General features: G+C 40.1%; 2 protein-coding genes across 2 annotated transcripts; both read left to right on the forward strand.

The window, feature by feature from the left end:
- Window positions 1-1,539: 1,539 nt before the first annotated feature.
- LOC100053581 (keratin-associated protein 4-11) lies at window positions 1,540-2,371 on the forward strand. Its single transcript, XM_023651668.2, has one exon. It carries the CDS (start codon window positions 1,630-1,632, stop codon window positions 2,068-2,070), a length of 441 nt encoding a protein of 146 aa, XP_023507436.2. The 5' UTR covers window positions 1,540-1,629; the 3' UTR covers window positions 2,071-2,371.
- A 13,110-nt stretch (window positions 2,372-15,481) lies between these two features.
- Window positions 15,482-21,014, forward strand: LOC138916246 (keratin-associated protein 4-6-like). Its single transcript, XM_070227308.1, has one exon. It carries the CDS (start codon window positions 20,023-20,025, stop codon window positions 20,701-20,703), a length of 681 nt encoding a protein of 226 aa, XP_070083409.1. The 5' UTR covers window positions 15,482-20,022; the 3' UTR covers window positions 20,704-21,014.
- The last annotated feature ends 1,884 nt before the right edge of the window (window positions 21,015-22,898 follow it).

A 22,898-nucleotide genomic window follows, 5' to 3' on the forward strand; every position in this document is an offset into this window, starting at 1 on the left:
GTGGGACATTCTGGTATGTGGAAATGTTGTCTATCTTGATAGGTGTGAGGGTTACATGGATGTATTCATTTATTAAAACCCATCAAATAGTACACTTAGAATTTGTGCATTTCAATGTATGTAAATTTTACTTAAAACATAAAGTAAATTATAAAAAGTAAATTAAAAATAGTGACTAGAAATATTTATTTATGAATAAATCTATGTCTTTCCCAAATTGGCATGTTGGCTAACTTGCCTTAAGCACAATGCTTTTAGTTAAATCACACTGCTATGAGCTCTTTCGATGTTGCTTTACCACATTGTATTACAGTTGTGTGTGTGTGGTCTTCCCACTGAACTGTAAATTCCCCAAGAGGAGACTACACCACATTTGTAACTGCAGTGCCCGGCAATGTGTGTCCTTCAGATTACCCACTCAACAAATCTGCTTTATAAACAAGGCAGGAACTTGATACAGGCACTTCCTCAAAGCTTGATCGAACAGAATAAAGCAGTAGGTCTCCAAATGTGGTCCTTGGACCTTCTGCATCAGCATCATTTGGGTACCAGTTAGAAATGCAGAATCTCAAGCTCCAATTTGCGATCAGAGACTCTGGGAGTATTTCCAACCATTTTTAATCTGCCCTCCAGATGATTCTGACGCATGCTCAAGTTGGACTATCGTACCTGGAGAATATGTAGAAATAGTAATTAACGTTGAATTTACTAAAATCCATTCACATGTCAAATTTATCCAAAAAAACTTGTTCTGTAGATTTCTAAGCTCTCAAGGTAAGTTCGGAAAAGTGGCACATTCTGATTATTCCACATTTTTTTTTTCTCCTTTGAGGAAATATTTTTAATTAAGAATGAGATAAGGAATAAAAACGAGGCTATGTCTTCCAGAAGCTAAGAGACTGGCTGGAGAGATACAACATATATGACATATAAGACAGGAACCAACAATTTAATAAACTATGTGTTATAGTAACAGGAACCATATACACAAATTGCCTGCTGGGGTTTTAGAATATGGAACATGACCCAAAGTTTGAAACATCCGAGGAAATCCATTCCAGTGGTGTAGAGGTCACCAATGTCGCATACACGCAGAGCTGTGCCCTTCCTCATTGTTCAAAAATGACCCACAAAATAGGGCCTTTTCCTCTCGTCCCATGCTAGATGCCACATTATGTTGATGAGACTTCTTCCCCATTGGTCATTGGAAGAAAAGCACAACCAGAAATACGACCTCCTAAGTCCCATCCTGGTAGGGGATACTGGAGGGAAGAGTAAGAAATTCAATTCCAAATGCCAAATATCACATGGCAGCCTGCTTTGGAGGAGCGTGAGGAGAGAGTGGTCTAAAAGATGCCGGGGGGTGTGAATCAGGAGGAAAAGCAGATCAGATAGAATTTATCACACGTGGAAAAGAAAATTTTGTTTCCCAGTTTAAACCATTAAATAGACAAACCTTATTATGTAATCTGATAATTACTTAAATGTTAAGTAAACAAAAACAAACAAAATGCGTTGACAACTCCCCCTGTTCAGGCAGAATATAAGAGGCAGTGGCACAAGAAGACTTTCAAACTCAAGAACCTCACTCTCCTGGAAACCCACCCAGAACCTCCACCCTCTGACGCCATGGTCAGCTCCTGTTGTGGCTCCGTCTGCTCTGACCAGGGCTGTGGCCAGGAGACCTGCTGCCGCCCCAGCTGCAGTGTGTCCAGCTGCTGCAGGCCCCAGTGCTGCCAGTCTGTGTGCTGCCAGCCCACCTGCTGCCACCCCAGCTGCTGCATTTCTAGTTGTTGCCGCCCCTCCTGCTGTGGTTCCAGCTGCTGCAGGCCCACTTGCTGCATCTCTAGCTGCTGTCGCCCCAGCTGCTCCATCTCCAGCTGCTGCAGGCCCCAGTGCTGCCAGTCTGAGTGCTGCCAGCCCACCTGCTGCATTCCTAGTTGCTGCCGCCCCTCCTGCTGTCTGCGCCCAGTCTGTGGCTGGGTCTCCTGCCACACCACTTGCTATCGGCCCACCTGTGTCATCTCCACCTGCCCCCGCCCTGTGTGCTGTGCCTCTTCCTGCTGCTGAATCTCTGCCTGTAATCTTTGTCACACTATGGATGTCCTCACAAGTCATATAAAATCTGCTGGAGCCAGCCAGTGACTGGGGAATGGACTCTTAGCTGCCAACTCTTCTGATTTGACATTCAGAGTTGGTATTCAGTTCTAGGAAATGACAGATGAAAGCACATTCATCAAATGATTTTAACCCAGGCCCAAATGCGTCTATTTTCAGACAAGCACTGTGATCATCCTAATTATATAGTGATTGTGATGATCTCATGTGACATTATTTCCATATGTTGTTAATAAACAGCCATTTCCCCTGATATTGAAATCTCCTGATTTGTTAAAGATTTGGCATGTGTGTGTGTGTCTTTACCTATCTCTTCACACTGAGGACCGTCTTGCTTCAAATGCAGGGAAGCGTGTTCAAGAGCAGTTACTTATCTCAGAATCGAGACTCCACTGGGCATTCGTTGCATGACATGGGCAAAGCTACTTAACCTCTTCAAGCCTCAGTTTTCTTCTCTGTGAAATGAGGGTAATGTGTTACGTCCTTCAAAAGTTCAAAGACAGTCCATGTAATGCACTTAGCTCAGGCTGGGGCGCATGATGTAAGCTCTCAATAAATATCATTTTATTGCTATTGTTCTTGAAACACTACCCTGGGCTAGAATACTACCTTTGCACAGTGTTCTCTTTGACAGAACAACAAAGAAAGTGTGTATAATTGTTTCACTCTTCTCTATAACTCAAAATTAGTTGTAGTATATGTCTCAATGTCTCATAAACTCCAGTGAGTTGAACATCATAAAGTCGTCTAAATTTCACTGACAATATTTCTATTGCCAGTATATGCCCTCCTTAGTTGTGTAAATTTTGAGTGTTCCACCCAGCTCAGGGACCTTTTCCCTCCCTCTCTCCCTTCCTCATTCATTCTCTCTCTCCCTGCTTTCTTTCCTTCCTTCCTTCCTTCCTCTCTAAACATAAAACTCTCTTTCAAGACACTAAGTATACCTTCTAAATTCAGATTTCTGGAAATTTATTAAGTCCATGGGAACTTTTCTATAAAATTTTTCAAACTTTTTATTAATGATGCTGAAATTTTAGATTTCCAGACTGAGACTCCTTCACAATTTTTGCATCTCACGTTATTGAGGTTTCTCCATCTTCCTGATGTTTCACTCTCCCATTTTAGACTTTCATCCCCTTTCTCGGTCTTACTTAAGAGAACATGGGAAGGACATTTCTTTGAGACTCAGTTCTCTTGTCACCAAAACTCAGGTAAGAATGATCCTCCTTAGCTGTTAAAATATGTCACAATATATACAATAACACCATGTTTATACAAATATAAGCGTCTATAAGTTTTGGTTCATAATCTGAAGTACATTGAAAACATTTTAAATTCAAAATTTGCATACGTCAGAGTTTTATATATTAGCTGTGCTATGTTTCCAAGTAATTAACAAGTGTAACTAAGAATTGATTATTATTTCTAAAATTTAAAAAAAGTCTTAAGTTGTCAAGAGAGAAACTGGATAGAAGCACATAAAGCGGGCGTCCCCCCAACACAGGTTTGGCGTTACATTGTTACTGCATTATAGAAATGTCTCACTTACATTTTCAGCTTCCCCCCTCTCGTCTTACTCTGAAATGCTCTACAGAGTACAGCCCTGTCTTTTCACGAACTAACAAACCTTTTATGCTCCCATACGTTCTTCTTTGATAACTTAATTACAGGACGCAGGCTCTGGTTTTAACATCACACTTTATTAGCTAGAGCTAAATCAAAGTATGTAGGTTCCACACAGTCTTTTTCAATATTAAAGTATATAAGGCTTATAATTTCTTGTTTTTATGACACGAACTTGTTTTTATGGCAGGAACGAGATGGTACACCGAATCTGGGTTAAAAAAAAAAAAAAGGACTATTTAAAAACATATAGATAGAGTTTAGGGAAAGCAACCAGGGATGGCTCAGTACCCAGGTGAGGAACAGTTACCCCTCAGCCTGAGGCCTAGGCAATGGTTTGGGTGAAGTAGCCAAAGGGTGGCACGTGCAATTTTCTAGGCTTCCTACGTACAGGCACTCAATGGCCATCCTGAGACTAACTGTCATCAGGAGAGTTACTGTGCTCTAAAAGGTCCAAAAGTGATCCAAGAGATATCATGGTAGAGAAAACCACGGTAGAGATGAAGTTAGGAATGGGAAAGTGTGACCAGAGTGACTATTCTGTGGTCCCATCAACTTTACCTGAATATATAGTTGGGATGAACTTTAAGTGAATAGAGCGTTAACTAAGTATGCCTTTCACTCGGTTTTATTTGGCCATGCTAAATATGTACCTTTGGAACGGCTCAAGCCCTCCTAGGTAGCAAACACTAAGCAATACTGAGTTCCATGAAAGCAACAAGACAGGACTATTCTGATTAAGGACATAGCTGAAGCAGGAAATTTAATTCCCACAAGCTCCCTTTTAACAATCCTGTCTGGTCAGGATATGAGACAACAGTTCCCAGAGGTTAAGAGTGGACTCTCAGTGATGAAACAAGATCAAGCCTCTGATTGCTTCAGCTGTGACTAATATATAAGACCTTTATAAGAAATGCAACCAGCATAGCAAGACTGGGATGCCATCACAGACTGGGCTAATGCATTCTTCACAATGCCAGCTCCAGATTCCAGCCAGGCGCAATTTACCTTCTCATGGCAGGAAACCCAGGATACATTTACTGCTTTGCCACACAGATATTTGAGTTCACTAGCATATTGCCATCATCTAGTGAGGTGGTCTGGGACTTGTAACCATTAAGAGCCAATCAATATCATACATTGATGATTGCAGTACCAGTGCACGGAAACTCACTAGTGAATTAAAAAGCAAGTCCAGAAATAGACCCAAATACATAAAGGAATTTAGTACACGAAAAGGGGGCATTTTAAATCAGTGGAGGAAAAATGTATTGTTTAATAAATGACGTTGGGCTCTGTTCACATCAGATTTTAAAAACATTTAAACCACATATCTTATATCTGTATAAATTCATAATGGATCAAATATTTGAAAATATAAACCATGAAACTTTGAACTTAACAGAAAAAACTGTGGGACAATATTCATGCAAATTTACAGTTGGAAAGACCTTTCAAAGTATAACACCAACCTCAGAAACCAAAAAAGAAAAGATTAATAAATTTGATGGCATCAAAAGTAGACACCCATGTGGCAAAAACTGCATGAACAAAGTCAAAGAAGAAAGATAAACTAGGAAAAAAATTTGAAATTCACATTATATAAAAAGGCTAATTTTTATAATATATAAAGAGCTCTTGCAAAAATAAATGGATAAAGATTAAACCCAGCAGAAAAATGTAAAAATAGAAAGTAGGGATAATATAGAAAATTTTCTTTTACAGAAAAAGAAATACCAATAGCTCTTAAACATCTGAAGAGCTGTTCAATCTCACAATAAGAGAAATGCAAATTAAAATCACATGAGAAACTTTTCCCCTCCCTATCATATTGACCAAATAGATAGATAGATGTCTATATAAGTAAATATATGTCTATAGATGTATCTATGTATCTGTGTAACGTGTGTATCCTTGTGTCAATAAAAATGGGGAAAAACAAGCATTCACGCATTGCTAGTAGAAGTGTAAATTGGTACAATCTCTATGGAAGGTGAAATCAGCATTATCTAACAAATATTATAAATAAGTATATACTCTTTGATTTAGCAATTCTATTTCTGCAGGAATTTATCCTACAGAAAATGTTCACACGTGTGAAATTGTGTATAAACAGGCTTATTCATTGCAGCATTGCATGTACTGTCAAAAGACTGGAAACAAACTAAATGCCCAGCAGTGGGAGATTGGTTAAGTAAATTACGGTACCTTCATAAATGGAATATTATGCAACCATAAAGGGAAAAGAATGGCAAAGCTGTGTATATGCTCTCTGAATGCTTCAAGTGAAAACAGCAAAGCTGGAAGAGCATGACTGGTGTATCACCATTTGTAATGAATAAAAGAAGCAGACAAATCTTCCTGTTTGTTTCTTATGTGTTAAATATCTCCAGATGGATTCACACAAAACTGGAAACTCTGGCTGCCTTCAAGGAGGGGACCTGGGTGGCTGTGAAGAAAGGTGGGAGGAGAACTTTCACTTTGTCTTTCGATTTTCAAACATGTGAATATGTATAATATTCAAAATGTTTAAGTTAAAATTTAAAATATAAAAGATGCAAAATATAAAAACCTTTCTCCAGAGACTATTTATTTTGTTTCATTTTTACTCTCCACTTCTTCCCTATCCAGAACAATGCTGAGTACCATTCAAACTTTTCCTGCACTCCTTCCAAACAGGATTCTTTTCTTTTCTTATCGTAGTGACGGCAGTCTTGCTGAAGCCCATATGGATCCAGGGCTGGACACAAAGGGATTGGCAGCAACCCACAGCCCAGCTCAGCGGGCATGACCAGAAGGCTGATCCAAACAGTGGGGAGATTGGGATGGGGGAAAGGTTTCTAGCCCTTTGGGAAAATTGGTGGGCTACAGTGGCATCAAATCGTAATTTAATTACCTCATTTGAGGCAGATTTATTGAGTATGTACGTTCCTTATTTTCCAAGAGAAAAATTAAATGGTGAGCAAACACGTTTGGGGCACAGAGGTAAATTCCAAGGGAATTGTTTAAGTATTATATGTTCTTCCCCTTCACTGCAATGTAGATCACTTACCGTCTGGAAGGGACCACAGATTTCAGTCTGAATTCTTTAAGAAAAATATACAACTGTCATAGCTAATTCTCAAAAGAGCTAGGAAAATATATGAATAGTGAATGTCAAGAGATCCTTAGGCTTGTGAAAGGGAATTTGACTGAAGTTTCCCAGAATCCATATCCATAGACATTTGCTGACAACAGGATTTTGAAGGACTCCGTGTAAGTTTCACGCACCGTATTTATATGTTAATAACGCACTCTGCTTTGATAACCTGGAGCAACGTGAGGGTAAAGACAATCGGCTTCACTGTTTTTTTAGAGGTAGTGTGTGTAGTGGTTAAAAATGTGGACTCCGGTGCTGGGCTGGCTGGGATCAAATCACAGCTTTCTTACTTACTGGTTTTAATCTTCCCTATGCCTCAGTTTCCTCATCTGTAAATGGGGATTATAATGAAACTTACTGCACTGGTTGTTGGGACTAGTAAATGAGCTAATGTGTGTAAAGCACTAGGACAATTGTCTAACATGCTGATTGTTGTGTTTTCTTCTAGCATCCAGTAAAGTGTTGGGGATACAGCACTCAGGCCCTGGAGAAGGAAGGAAAGAAGAACAGGAATTCCATCATCCATTGTGTTTTCATTTGCTTAGGCTCCTGAGGACAATGGGTATATTTAGCGCATAATTGTGCCAAATATCCCATTCTTGTCTTTTGATGCAAATACCTTTTCCTTATCTCTAAATGGCTTCGGTCCTTCTTTTTTAGTTCATAAATCCTTTCTGACTATTTTATCCTTTAACATTTTAAATTATTGGCTTTTGGGAGGTAGAGGGCATAAATGATATACATAGAAAGTTATAAAATACATAAAAGACAGTTAGATTGAGATGTTTTATAACTTTTATAAAAAACCTTCCTTATACCTGTTTTCAATCTGGTCCAAGTCTCTGCTGATTCCTTCTCTGGAATAACTCTGTTATGCTCATTACCATCCAGCGCGCTTCTCACTGGGCCCCATTTCAACCTTTTAACAATGTTTCTCCCAGAAATCTAAGTGTATTTCAGCATTTCTAAAGGCAGATGAAAAATTAAAATAAATTTTGTATGGCATATATATTATTTTTCATCCCTGCCTTAAAGCTTTTAAAAGAGCTCCACCATTTCGTCTGGAATTCAGGGGCACACACAATCTCTCCTCGTTCTAGCAATCTCAACTTCTCTCTCACTACTTCTTATTTTATTGATGTCATAATAGTTTATAACATTGTGAAATTTCAGTTGTACATTATTATTTGTCAGTCACAATATATACGTGCCCTTTTATCCCTTATGCCCACCCCTCAGCCCCCTTCTCCTCTGGTAACCACTAATCTGTTCTTTTTGTCTATGTATTGTTCAGGGGGAGATGGGGAGGAAGATGGGCCCTGAGCTAACACCTGTTGCCAATCTTCCTTTTTTCGCTTGAGGAAGAGTGGGCCTGAGCTAACATCTGTGCTCGTCTTCCTCTATTTTGTACGTGGGATGCCTCCACAGCATGGCTTGATGAGTGGTGTAGGTCCACGCCAGGGATCCAAACCTGTGAACCCAGGCCACCAAAGTGGAGTACACCAAACTTAACCACTATGCCACTGGGCCAGCCCCTTGTCCATGTATTTGTTTATCTTCCACATATGAGTGAAATCACATGGTGTTTGTCTTTCTCTGTCTCTTGTCTTTCACTTAACGTAATACCCTCAAGGTCTATCCATGTTGTTGGAAATGGGATGATTTTGTCTTTTTTATGGCTGAGTAGTACTCCTTTGCATATATATACCCCATCTTTTTTATCCATTCATCAGTTGACGGGCACTTGGGTGGCCTCTATTTCTTGGTTATTGTGAATAGTGAATATTGAATGTTGAGAATAATGCTGCAATGAACATAGGGGTGCATAAGTCTTTTTGAATAGTTGATTTCAAGTTCTTTGGATAAATACCCAGTAGGGGGATAGCTGGGTCATATGGTATTTCTATTTTCAATTTTCTGAGCAATCTCGATACTGTTTTCTATAGTGGCTTTACCAGTTTGCATTCCCACCAGCAGTGTATGAGGTTTCCCTTTTCTCCACATCCTCTCCAACATTTGTTGGTTTCTGTCTTGGTGATTATAGCCATTCTGATAGGTGTAAGGTGATATCTCATTGTCGTTTTGATTTGCATTTCCCTAATGACTGGTGGTGTTGTACATCTTTTCATGTGCATATTCGCCATCTGTATATCTTCCTTGGAAAAATGTCTGTTTATATCCTCTGCCCATTTTTTGATCAGGTTGCTTGGTTTTTTTGTTATTGAGTTGTATGAGTTCTGTATTTCTTGGAGATTAACTCCTCGTGGGATATATGATTTGCAAATATTTTCTCCCAATTGGTGGGTTGTCTTTTCATTTTGTTCCTGATTTCCTTTGCCTTGCAGAAGCTCTTTAGTCTGACGAAGTCCCATTTGTTTATGTTTTCTTTTGTCTCCCTTGCCAGAGTAGACATGGTATCCAAAAAGGTCCTTTTAAGACCAGTACTCTTTGAGAGTGTACTGTCTATATTTTCTTCTAGGAGTTTTATGGTTTCACGTCTTATCTTCAATTACTTAATCCATTTAGAGTTAATTTTTGCGTAGGGTGAAAGGTAATGGTCTACTTTCATTCTTTTGCATGTGGCTGTTCAGTTTTCCCAACACCATTTACTGAAGAGACTTTCCTTTCTCCATTGTATGTTCTTAGCTCCTTTGTCGAAGATTAGCTGTCCATAGATGTGTGATTTTATTTCTGGGCTTTCAATTCTGTCCCATTGAGCTGTGTGTCCGTTTTTGTACCTGTACCATGCTGTTTTGATTACTATAGCTTTGTAGTATATTTTGAGGTCAGAGATTGTGATGCCTCCCCCTTTGTTTTTTTTCCTCAGGATTGCTTTAGCTATTCAGGGTCTTTTACTGTTCCATATGAATTTTAAGATCCTTTGTTCTATTTCCATGAAAAATGTCATTGGGATTCTGATTGGGATTGTATTTAATCCATAGATTGCTTTAAGTAGTATGGACATTTTAACTATGTTTATTCTTCCAATGCATGTGCATGGAATATCTTTCCATTTCTTTATGTCATCATCGATTTCTTTCAATAATGCCTTAAATTTTCATTGTATAGGTCTTTCACCTCCTTGGTTAAATTTATTCCTACATATTTTGTTCTTTCTGTTGCGATTGTAAATGGGATTGTATTCTTGAGTACCCTTTCTGTTACTTCATTATTAGAGTATAGAAATGCAACCAATTTTTGTAAGCTGATTTTGTACCCTGCAACATTGCTGTAGTTGTTGATTATTTCTAATAGTTTTCCAGTGGATTCTTTAGGGATTTTTTATATATAAAATCACCTCATCTGCAAAAAGCAAGAGTTTCACTTCTTTATTGCCAATTTGGATACCTTTTATTTCTTGTTCTTGACTAATTACTCTGGCCAAAACCTCCAGTACTATGTTGAAGAAGAGAGGCAAGAGTGGGCACACTTGTCTTGTTCCTGTTTTCAGAGGGATGGCTTTCAGTTTTTCCCTATTGAGTATGATGTTGGCTGGGAGTTTAATATATATGGCCTTTATTACGTTGAGGTAGTTCCCTTCTGTACCCACGTTATTGAGAGTTTTTATCAGAAATTGATGTTGGATCTTATCAAATGCTTTCTCTCTGTCTATTGAGATGATCATGTGGTTTTTACTCTTCATTTTGTTAATGTGGTATATCATATTGATTGATTTGTGGATGTTGAACCATCCCTGTGTCGCTGGTATAAGTCCCACTTGATCATGATGTATGGTCCTTTTAATGTATTGCTGTATTCGGTTTGCCAATATTTTGTTGAGGATTTTTACATCTGACTTCATCAGCGATATTGACCTGTAATTTTCCTTGTTGGTATTGCCTTTGTTGGGCTTTGGAATCAGGGTGATGTTGGTCTTGTTAAATGTGTTCGGAAGTGTTCTGTCTTCTTCAACTTTTTGGAATAGTTTGAGAAGGATAGTTATTAAATTTTTTTGAACGTTTGGTAGAATTCTCTAGAGAAGCCATGTGATCCTGGACTTTTATTTTGGGGGAGGTTTTTGATTACTGTTTCAATCTCTTTACTTGTGATTGGTCTGTTCAGATCCTCTACTTCTTTTTGATTCAGTTTTGGGAGGTTGTATGAGCCTAAGAATTTATACATTTCTTCTAGATTTTCCAACTTGTTAGTATACAGTTTTTCATAGTATTCTCTTATAATCCTTTGTATTTCTGTGGTATCTGTTGTAATTTCTCCTCTTTAATTTCTAATTTTATTTATTTGAGTCTTCTCTCTTTTTTTCTCTGTGAGTCTGCCTAAGGGTTTGTCAATTTTATCTTCTCAAAGAACCAGCTCTTAGTTTAAATGATCTTTTCTACTATTTTTTTCTGTTTCAATTTCATTTATTCCTGCTCTGATTTTCATTTCCCTCCTTCTGCTGACTTTGGGCTTTGTTTGTTCTTCTTTTTCTAACTCTGTTTGGTGCAGTTGAAGATTGCTTATTTGAGATTTTTCTTGTTTGTTAAGGTGGGCCTGTATTGCTATGAGTTTCCCTCTCTGGATTGCTTTTGCTGCGTCCCATATGAGTTGGTATGGTGTATTTTCATTTTCGATTGTCTCCAAAAATTTTTTGATTTCTCCTTTTATTTCTTCAATGATCCATTTGTTGTTCAGTAGCATGTTGTTTAGTCTCCACATATTTGTCACTTCCCCAGCTTTTTTCTTGTAGTTGATTTCTAGTCTCATAGCATTAAGTTCAGAAAAGATGCTTGATATGATTTCAATCTTCTTAAATTCATTGAGGTTTGCCTTGTTTCCCAACATATGGTCTATTTTTGAGAATGTTTCATGTGCACTTGAGAAGAATGTTCATTCTGCTGGTTTTGGATGGAGTGTTCTATATATATCTATCTGTTCTGGTTTTTTGTTTAATTCCACTATTTCCTTGTTGAATTTCTGTCTGGATGATCTATCCATTGATGTAAGTGGGTGTTAAGGACCCATACTATTATTGTTTTGCTGTTAATATCTCTTTTTAGGTCTGTTAATAGTTGCTTTATGTACTTTGGTGCTCCTGTATTAGGTGCATATATGTTTATAAGTGTCATGTCCTCTTGGTGGAGTGTCCTTTTTTTCATTACATACTGCCCCTCTTTGTCTCTCATTGTCTTTTTTATCTTGAAGTCTACTTTGTCTGATATAAACATGGCAATGCCTACTTTCTTTTGTTTGCCCTTAGCTTGGAGTATTGTCTTCTATCCCTTCACTTTGAGCCTGTGTTTGTCTTTAGAACTGAGTTGTGTTTCCTGGAGGCAGCATATTGTTGGGTCTTGTTCTTTAATCCATCCAGCCACTCTGTGTCTTTTGATTGGAGAATTCAATCCACTTACATTTAGAGTGATTATTGATATATGAGGGGTTAATACTTCCATTTCATCACTTGTTTTCCACTTGTTCTGTATTTCTCTTGTTTATCATCCCATGTTTCAGACTGCCAATTCAGCGTGGTGGTTCACTATAATGGCTTTCTCAGTTTTTGCTTTATTTATCATTTCTGTCTCTGCTCTGATTTTTCATTTAGTGTTTATTATGAGGTTTGTATAAAAGATCTCGTAGATGAGACAGTCCATTTTCTGATAGCCTCTTACTTCCTTAATCTAAGCAGTTTCCATACCTTTCCTCTTCCCCATCTGAGTTATTGTTGTCATAACTTATTCTGTTTTGTGTTGTGAGTTTGTGGTTAAAATGATGTGATTATAGTTATTTTTGATGTTTTCTTTTCCCTTATCTTTAATGTTATAATTAAGGTTTTGCTAACCTGTTCTGATAGAGAGCTGCAATTTTCTGGTTTTGTCTTTCTATTTATCTCCTTGCTCAAGGCTTTGTACACACTTTTTTTTTTTTTTTTTCAGATAAGAGGGCCTTCTTGATCATTTCTACTAGGGGGTGTCTTGTGGCAATGAACTCCCTCAGTTTTTGTTTATCTGGGAAATTTTTTATTTCTCCATCACATCTGAAGGATATTTTCATTGGATAGGGTATTCTTGGCTGAATCTTTCTATCTTTCATAATTTTGAATATGTCATTCCACTCTGTCCTAGCCTCTAAGGTTTCGGCTGAGAAATCTGCCAAAAGCCTGATAGGAGTTTCTTTGTAGGTTATTTTCTTCTGCCTTGCTGACCTTAATATTTTTTCTTTGTCATGAACTTTTGCCAGTTTTACTAATATATGCCTTGGAGAAGGTTTTTTTCACATTAATGTAGTTAGGAGTTCTATTAGCTCCTTTTACTTATAATTCCAGCTCCTTTCCCAGGTGTTGGAAATTCTCAGCTATTATTTCTTTGAACAAGCTCTCTACTCCTTTCTCCCTCTCTTCCCCCTCTGGAATATCTGTAGTTCTTACATTGGATTTCCTAATTGAGTTGGCTATTTCTTGCAGAATTTCTTTGTTTCTTTTTAGTCTTAGCTCTCTTTCCCCTCCTCCATCTGGAGCATTTCTATATTTCTGTCCTCCAAATTGCTAATAGTTTCCTCCATAATATCAGCTGTGTTATTTAAGGACAGTTTTTTCTTTATGTTGTTCATGGTTTTTTTCATCTCCAATATTTCTGATTGGTTTTTCTGTATAGTTTCAATCTCTTTTGTGAAGAATTCCCTCTGTTGATTAATTTTATTCCTAATTTCATTGTCTTGTCTTTCTGAGTATTCTTGTAACTAGTTGAGGTTTTTATGATAGCTATTTTGAATTCTTTGTCATTTAGACTCTAAACTTCTGTGCCTTCAGTATTGATTTCTGGGTGTTTCCTTTTTCTTTCTGGTCTGGAGTATTAATATACCTCTTCATACTATTTGATGGAGTGGATTTGTGCCTTCACATAGTGGCAGTATCTGATCACAGAATCCACCTGCCCACCACTGGAGGAGGGTGGTGGGGCCAGGAGCTGTGTGTTCTGAACCTGCCACAATCCCTGGTAGCTGTGCTTGTCTGAGCCTGGGCCACTCCTTGGGACTGCAGTGGCACTGTGGCCTCTCCCACCAGATGGGAAGCAATGATGTGCGGGCTCAGGTCTGCTGCCATCTGTTCCTGCAGTCCTGCTGTGGTGTGCTCCCACCTTGGGGGCCACAGTGGTACTATGGGTGTTTGTGGCAGCTGGAAAATTTTTCACCTGGTCACATAGATCTGCTGCTGCCTCCTCTTAAGGTGGCTCTGGCCACTGTGCTTGATGGATGGGGCTTCCCCATGGGGTCCAAGCCTAGGCCACTCCTTGGGACCACAGCAGCACTGTGGGCTCTCTCAAGGGATGGGAAAGTAGTCATGTGGGGGCTCAGGGCTGCTGTTGCCCACTCCCACAGTCTCACCAGGATGTGGTCCCACCTTTAGGGCAGCAGCCTTACAATGAGTGTTTGCAGCAGCTGGGAAGTCTTTTGCCCAGGTGCACAGATCTGCCGCTGCCTCTTCCTAGATTGCAATGGCCATTGTGCTTTGCAAGTGGGGCCTCCCCACTGGTCTGAGGCTGGGCCACTCCCTGGGAGTGTGGTGGCACTGTGGATTCTCCCATCAGATGGGAAAGTGTTCATATGGGGGCTCAGGGCTGCTGTCACCTGTTCCCAGAGTTCCATCAAGTCATGCTTCCACCCCTGGGGCCACAGTGGTACTATGGGCACTCCAGTTAGGAGAACAGTCTCACACACACATAGGGCTGCTGGGGAGCCAGAGAGTGCTCATCCATCTCCACCACCTCCTTGGGGGTAGTCCATCCACCTTCAGATGTATAGCTGTGTGGGTCTCTCAGGCATTCTGTTGTGCTGAGAAGTTGGGGGATAGCAGAAAATGCAAAATATTCAAATTTCCCTATCTGAATGACTTTTGTGGGCTGTGTCTTTGACAGCATGGTCTAGAGCACTTCATCAATAAATTCATCGAGGAATGTGGGGACTGATAAGAAGCCAATTAATGAACTATTTTGGTTCTTAGGTAGACTCAGAATACTCCTTAATTCCTGTGAACTCAATCCTAGGGAAAAAAGGTAAAAATAAATTTCTGATGAATTCATGCTGGTGAACATAGGAGAAATATTTACAAAGCTTTTTACTAAATGTGTATTTTAAGAGTTATAGGGCTAATAAATAATATAGTGGTATTAAACTATGAGTGTGTTTAACTTCCACAAATTCTGCGACATGAATAATATTGATAAGGAGAAACAAATTTAACGTGTGCAGGAGCATTTTTCCTCAAGGCACAGAGCTGCTGATGGATTTGAGATGGTAGATGAGAACTGGTTTCACCTTCAGTTGGTCCCAGCATAAAAAATGTTTTCTTCTATTTCTTTTGAGGGCCTCAATCAGTGCTTTTTTTCACAATAAAGAAACATTTAAAGAAAAAGAATATAAGTGGAAGAATTGGGCAGAAAAAAACCCCTGTAATCATTTGCAGATAATATGATTGCTTTCATGGAAAATTCAGAAGAATTAAACTTATACTGAGTTGGTGTGTATGTTAGCTATCTAATGCTGTATAACAAATTATTGCAAAATTTAGCAGCTTAAAACGAGAAGTTTATTATCTCATACACTTTCTGAGGTTAGAAATCCAGAAATGGCATGTCATGGTCTCTTATGAAGCCGCAGGCAAGCTTTTGGTCAGGGCTGCATTCATATGCAAGGGGGAAAGTCCACTTCCCAGCTTACTCACATGGCTGTTGGCAAGAGGCCTCAGTTCTTCACCTTATGGCTTGCTCATACAACATGGCAGCTGGCTTTCCCTGGAGTGAGTGATCTGAGAAAGTGAGAGAAACAGAAGGAAAACCCAATATGGAAGCCACAATCTTCCTATAATAATCTAATCTTGAAAGTTTGACACCCTCGATACCACAATATTCCATTCATTTGAAGTGAATCAAGATGTTCAGCTCACACTCAAGGGGAGGAGATTACACAAGGACATGAGTGCCAGGAGGCAGAGATCATTGGGGGTCATCTTAGAGGTTGCAAAACACAATATATGAGAGAGGTGCTTACAAATCTAAAATGGGCCTTAATCCCATGGTCTATATATGGATTCCAGGGGTCACAGGATGTTAAGTATCTAAAGAGAAGATGTCTGTGATCTGAGCTGTTGGATACTCCAACATTTGTCAGTTGAAAGAGGAGCAGCAGCAATCACAAGAGACTAGAATGAATAGCTAGAGAAGTAAGAAGACAATTAGTAGAGGGCAGGGCCCAAAAGAGAGTGGTTACTTGAAAAATTAAAGGGCAGAATTCTATTTCCAGCTATGACAAAGCAGCTGGTATCAGACCAAACTCCTCAATGAGGGTAACTATGAGAGTTGGATAAAAGTGAGAAAATAGTTGTTGGTAAACATTGGGAATTGACCAATGCAGGCAGGAGTGGCGGGCCCCTCATCTAAGAATATTAAATCCTTTCTGGTGGAAGAAGAAATTACCAAAGCCTCTACAATTTGTCATATATATAATGTCTAGAATTCAATTAAAAAAAAATACCAGGGATGTCAGAAGGAAAGAAGCAAAAAAAATCACTAAAAACAAGAAAAAGAAAAGACAATATAAATAGACCCAAAGATGATCCATATAAAGCTGTTAACACTAACTTTAGAATAACTATGATTAATGTGTTTGAAATAATAGGTAAAAAATGGTGAATTTCATCAGAGAACTGGAATCTGTAAAAACTGAAAAAACCAAAAGTCCGCTGAAAAACCTAGAACTGAAAAACTCAAAAACTGAAATTCAGAATTCAATGAATGGGTTTAATAGATTAGACAGAACAGAAGAGAGGAAGAGAAAACTGGAAACAGAAAATATGCACATTGAAATGCAGAGAAAAAGAGGTAAAGAGAAGAGCATAGGACACATGTGGAGCACACTGAAAAGGACTAACGTACACGGAAACTGGAGTCCCAGGATGAGAGAAGAGAGAAGAGGGCAGAAGCCATAAACAGAGAGAGTCTGGTGGGCAATTTGACAAAACTGATAAAAGACTTCAAGCCACAGATTCAAGATCCTCTTTTAACCCCAATTTATTCAGTCTCCTTCAGAATCTACAATTATGTCAGTTCTTGGGGGAATATTCCATTTTCCTATAGGCACTGTGCCACTCATGGTGGATTATTTTCTTGTATACTTTATAAAATTTTCCCCTGTGAATGTCCCATGCAGTCTATTGTGGTTTCTTAGAGGGGGGTGTTCTCCCCACTTCAAGACATGCCAACAGTCAAGAGGAAAGGTGGTAGGAGAGAAATGGTTTTTTATTACAGCTTGCTAGCAAGAGAGAAGATGGCCAACTAATGTCCGAAAGAATCCTCTTACAGAACAAAGATTACAGGCCTGGTCTATTGGTGGGGCAGCTGGTCCCTTGGTGGGGCCTCCATCAGATCTCCAGGGTGGGGGCAGACGCCTGGTCTTAATCCCCAATGGTCTTTTGTTTAACTGGATATGCATCAGAGACCAGAGGAACGCTGCCCCTATATGCTGATCTTTCAGTTGTAACTGATCATGGCTATCATCATAGACTCTCTGCCTAGGGGTCATCAGATTCCTAGAGAACTCAAAAGAACAAAGTTATCATCTTATCACAGTTGGGAGGGGCCATAAAATCTACAGAGCCTGCAAATCCCCTGGAGACAGACCCTTAATTATCTAGCACAGATTCAAAGGGGCTGGTGAGTCAGGGTTAGTTAATCAGAAGCCATTCAAAGTTACAGTATGCTTTCTTTTCTACAATATGGCTTCCCTCATGTCAACCTTGTGTTGAGCCAGTATCATTATGGGAGTTATTTCTGTGTGCTATGATTTTTGCTTCTGCTTCTGATGACTTCAAGGACATTCACTATTTTGTAATAGTTTCTCTCCTCGAGATTCCTTCACTATGCATACAGTGTAAATTAGAAAGCTTGATGCGGGGCTGGCTCCGCGGCTGAGCGGTTAAGTTTGCGCGCTCCGCTGCGGCGGCCCAGGGTTCGGATCCTGGGCGCGGACATGGCACCGCTCGTCAGGCCACGTGGAGGCGGCGTCCCACATCCCACAGCTAGAAGGACCTGCAACTAAGATACACAACTGTGTACAGGGGGCGTTTGGGGAGATAAAGCAGAAAAAATATATTCATATATGTATTAAAAAAAGAAAGCTCGATGCTGCTGTGGTTTAGATGTTCACAGGCGCCTCCATTACCACTTATAATGCCTTGTTTCTGGAAAATGAGAGTTTTTTCTCTTTTTTCAAGTTCAGCTATGTAATTGAAATACTTAAAATATATTTTTCAAGCATTTCTATTTGCTTGTGTCAGAAGGTAAACTTGTCCATATTGCCTTAATCAGCCGTATTGCCAGAAGTCCTTAATTGTCAGGGATTCAGGAAAGATGAAAGATTTACAGCATTAGTTAGAAACATTAAAAAGTGTCCCTATAGTAGAAGCTCCTATAAGGTAAAGTTTATCATATACTTCAGTATTTCCCCCCAAAGACACACACTACTCATTCTTAATATATTAACACTAGGAAGTTTTTTCAATCCCAATCCCCTTGTGCATTTTTAACGTTTTATTTTTGAAAAAACTATCAAACTTACAGAATAGTTCCAAGAGAAATACAAAGTACTCCCTTATACCATATAGCTTTCACCTAGATTCAACATTTTGCCATATTTTCTTTCCAATAGATAGATATAGGTGGCGGTAGGGGGGGAGAGAGAGATAATAGACTTATATCCTAAGAGCAAGGACGTTTTCTTGCATGACCACAGCACCGATATTAATTAAATTAAATGCTGATGAGGTACTATTATCTAGTATACATTTCATGTTTAAATGTTGCCAGCTGTAACAATACTGTCCTATAGAAATTCTTATCCATACCCATGCATTGCATTTAGATATCGTGTCTCTTTCATTTCCCTAAATCTATAACAGTTCCTCTATCTGTCTTTATATCAGATGATTCGGATATTTTTTAAGAGAACAGGCCAGTCATTATGTGGAGTATTCCTCAGGCTGTGACTGTCTGAGGTTTCCTCACAATTAGATTCAGGTGAAGGATTTTGATAGGAATACTACAGAAACGCTGTGTTCTTTCAGTGTCTGACTTAAGGAGACACCTGTCTGTTTGTCCCAATGTTAATGATGTGAACTTCCACCCCATCGTTAAGGCTGTGTTCCCAAGTTTCTCCACAGTAAAGTTAGCATGTTTCCCTTTGAAACTAATAAATAATTGATGGGGAAATATTTTGAAAGTGTGCAAATACCCTGTTCCCCAACAAACTTTCACCCAATAGTTACAGCATCATTGACGCTATTTACTTGAATCAAGTTTTATTAGGAGGGTCGTAAATGGTGATTTTATAACTCTATTTTTCCTTCTACAATTATTAGTTGACATTCTACTGCCATAGATAAATTTCTAATCTTCCTTTTTTATGTCTTTATTTAATTATTCTCAGAATGGACTCATGGATTCTTATTTTCTTTCACGGGCTAAACTCCATTACTACCAGTGTTCATTTTGGTGCTCAAGTTGTCCCATATTGGGCCAGTGAGAGTCCCTTCAAGCTTGCTCCACATACCTTTTAGTATTTAAAAACAATGAGTCATTGCTAACGGTTTCAAATTGAACACAGGAAGTAGCGCTTAGCCCACACTTGGAAGCAGCCAGAGAGTCCACTGTCCACTGAGTATTCATGACTCACTGATGGGCTGTCTTCCTCGTGGCACATAAATAACTCACAGAGATGATCACTTTTCTATTTGCCTGCTATAATTCTGCTTCTCGTTTGAGATCAAAAGAGATCTTGGCATCATAAGAACAATTCATCCAAACAACATTGTGGACGGATACACAGATCACAGGTAAATCCCAGTGACTGAGGCCACATGACGGGCCATCTTGACAAACAAGGAAATAAGAAAGGCAATTCTGAGAAACACCAAATAGAAATCTTAAAACACCAGGAAAAGGAAATCTTATTTTTCTTGACCTTAGAATATTTAACCAGAGAAACACAATGATTTAACTCAATGACTAATATTGCTTTAGGAAAATAAACTAGGAAATGGTCCAGGAAATGGACACAGCAGCCTCAGCAGAGTATAAAAGACGACAAGCAGCAGAAGGATTTTCAAATTCATTAAGCTCACTCTCTTACTAGTATCAGAATCTCCACCCTCTGACACCATGGTCAGCTCTTGTTGTGGCTCCGTCTGCTCTGACCAGGGCTGTGGCCAGGAGACCTGCTGCCGCCCCAGCTGCTGTCAGATCACCTGCTGCAGGACCACCTGCTACCAACCCACCTGCAGTGTGCCCAGCTGTTGTAGGCCCCAGTGCTGCATCTCCAGCTGCTGCCGCCCCAGCTGCAGTGTCTCCAGCTGCTGCAGGCCCCAGTGCTGCATCTCCAGCTGCTGCCGCCCCAGCTGCAGTGTCTCCAGCTGCTGCAGGCCCCAGTGCTGCATCTCCAGCTGCTGCCACCCTTCTTGCAGTGGATCCAGTAGCTGTGGCTCCAGCTGCTGCCGCCCCAGCTGCAGTGTGTCCAGCAGCTGCCACCCCAGCTGCTGCATTTCCAGCTGCTGCCGCCCCAGCTTCAGTGTGTCTAGCTGCTGCCGCCCCAGCTGTGATGTGTCCAGCTGCTGCCGCCCCAGCTGTGGCATCTCCAGCTGCTGCCGCCCCAGCTGCTGCATCTCCAGCTGCTGCCAGCCCTCTTGCTCCAGTTCTAGCTGCTGCGGCTCCAGCTGCTGCCGCCCCTCCTGCTGTCTGCGCCCAGTCTGTGGCCGGGTCTCCTGCCACACCACTTGCTACCGCCCCACCTGTGTCATCTCCACCTGCCCCCGCCCTGTGTGCTGCCCCTCCTCTTGCTGCTGAATCTCTGCCCTGTGACCACCGTCTGTCTACCTCTGTTCTCACAGATATAGACCCCACTGTTATGCTGACCTTTCGGAAACAGGGAGTGTGCTTGAGGTCACTTGACTGAATTGGGCCTCAGGATTCCATTGGGGAACCGGGTCACGCTGTTGCAGGAGACAGATGTGGTCCCGAGCACTTACGCTTAACCGAGTTTACCCTTCAACCTGACCAGTGGTGAAATCATTCTCCTGACTTCTTTTTTCTAGGGCTTTTCTGTACCCTGCTATATTTCTGTAACAAAATAAAGTTACTTCTCCCTGCATTAAAAATTCAGCGTGATTGTGGCTCCCTTGAGATTTTGTCTTCACTTTCTAGAGAAGTGTACCTGTCCTGCTCCTGCAGGACACACCACATGGTCTTATCACTTCTCCGTAAATGGTTCATTATTCACTGCCTGATTTATTCCTAGATGCCTCCTTAGTTCATGAGCAAATCACCTAAGACTATGAATGCGTCCAAGGAAAAGAACAAAGAGGTGAAACCGGGAGTTTGGCGGACTCCACGTAAATAAAAGTAAAAAGAACACAATACATGCTTCGTGGTCACATCCGCTGTCGTAGCTGCAATGTGCTATTTGGCACAGTCTGCACGTTTGTCTTCAGACTCGCGCTCCATGATACGGGTGTCATCCACGCAGCAAAACAAGTGTGTGCTGATTCTGCCCCTATTTACAATAGGACCTTAGTCCTCACGCATTTTTTCTTTTGGTAGGAGATTTCAAATCCATATACACTGCAAGGGCAGACAGGCAACCTAGAGGAGTGCAGCAGGTCCTTCACAAGACAAGGTGCTTGGTGGAAACCGTGGCATGACCACAGCAGAGAGCAGTATTGACTTCCTGTCAGGTGTTTCTGTGTGGAAACGGGGGTCAAGTGTTTTTCCTGAAAAGTGAGTCTGCTTTCATTGATCCTTCCAATGCCAAAATCTTCACTCATTCATTTAAAAAGTATTCATTGAGCATTTATTACGTGGCGACACTGTTAAAGGTGCGGCGGTAACAGCAGACAGCAACACACAAAAACTCTCTGCACTAAGGGAGCCGACACCCTAGTGGAGGTTCTCAACAAAAGTCACTGATGTGTTTACTTTTCAATATTTTTCTAGACATTTGTCTGCTCTGGTTTGTACACAGTATCTTTTCCTGTGCTTTTACTTATATGAATAAGATTGACTTTTGGAGCTTTTCTTTAGATGCAGGTATCTGTGATTCAAACGGGGACAAGGTCCTCTAAAGGACGGTTTTACTAATGATGTCCCTTACTCCACAACCTGAGACCCCCAGTAAAGCTGCATGTCTGGAGAGGAGCTAGAGGGCCGGCTCACTGAAGAAAAAGGGAATGAAGATAAATCATCAGTTACTCACTTGAGGTGAGAGCTAGACAGAAAGTTGGGCTCCCACACTCAAAACAACTCCTGAAACTAACAAGTGAACTTAACAGGGACGTGACACATAAGGTCAGTGTACACAAATTAACTGTATTTTATATACTAGCAACAAACAACGACATAGCTAAATTTAAATGTGAGAAATTCCAGTGACAAAGGCATCAAAAACATTAGATGCTGGAGGAAAAATATAGAAAAAGGTGGAAGGCCTCTGCTCCCAAAGCTGCCAACTTTTAGAAGGAGAAATTGGGGAAGTTCTAGAGAAATGGAGATATATGCCCTGTTCCTGGCTTGGCGTGCTCAATGTTAAGACGGCAGTTCTCTTTTGATATATCTAAAGATTTGATGCACTCTCAATCAAAATCTCCCGACGCTTTTCAGTAGATTCTTAGAAGCTGATTTTAAAATTTATATAGAAATGCAAAGGACCCAGCATTTCCAAAGCAATCTTGAAAAAAATGACATGAAGAAAGATGTAAAGGGTTTTGCAGGAAAAAGCGACGTAGAAAATAGGCAGAGAACATCTATAATAGATATTCAAAGAAGAAAAACTAAGCTATGAAACGGAATTAATACTAAGAACTATAATTCAAATAAAAGTCCACTGGCACACACCTGAAAAATTAGCCCACAGTGCTTAAAGTTGAGACACAACATTTAAAACTATTGTATTTTGAAGGAAAAGAAAAAAGTCTTTAAAGATCTAGGCTAAAAATCCGTCAGTTACAAGGAAAAGGCAAGTGGGTTGTGTTCACACATTTTGATGG

Source organism: Equus caballus, chromosome 11, assembly GCF_041296265.1.
Source record: "Equus caballus isolate H_3958 breed thoroughbred chromosome 11, TB-T2T, whole genome shotgun sequence".
Lineage (NCBI taxonomy): Eukaryota > Metazoa > Chordata > Mammalia > Perissodactyla > Equidae > Equus > Equus caballus.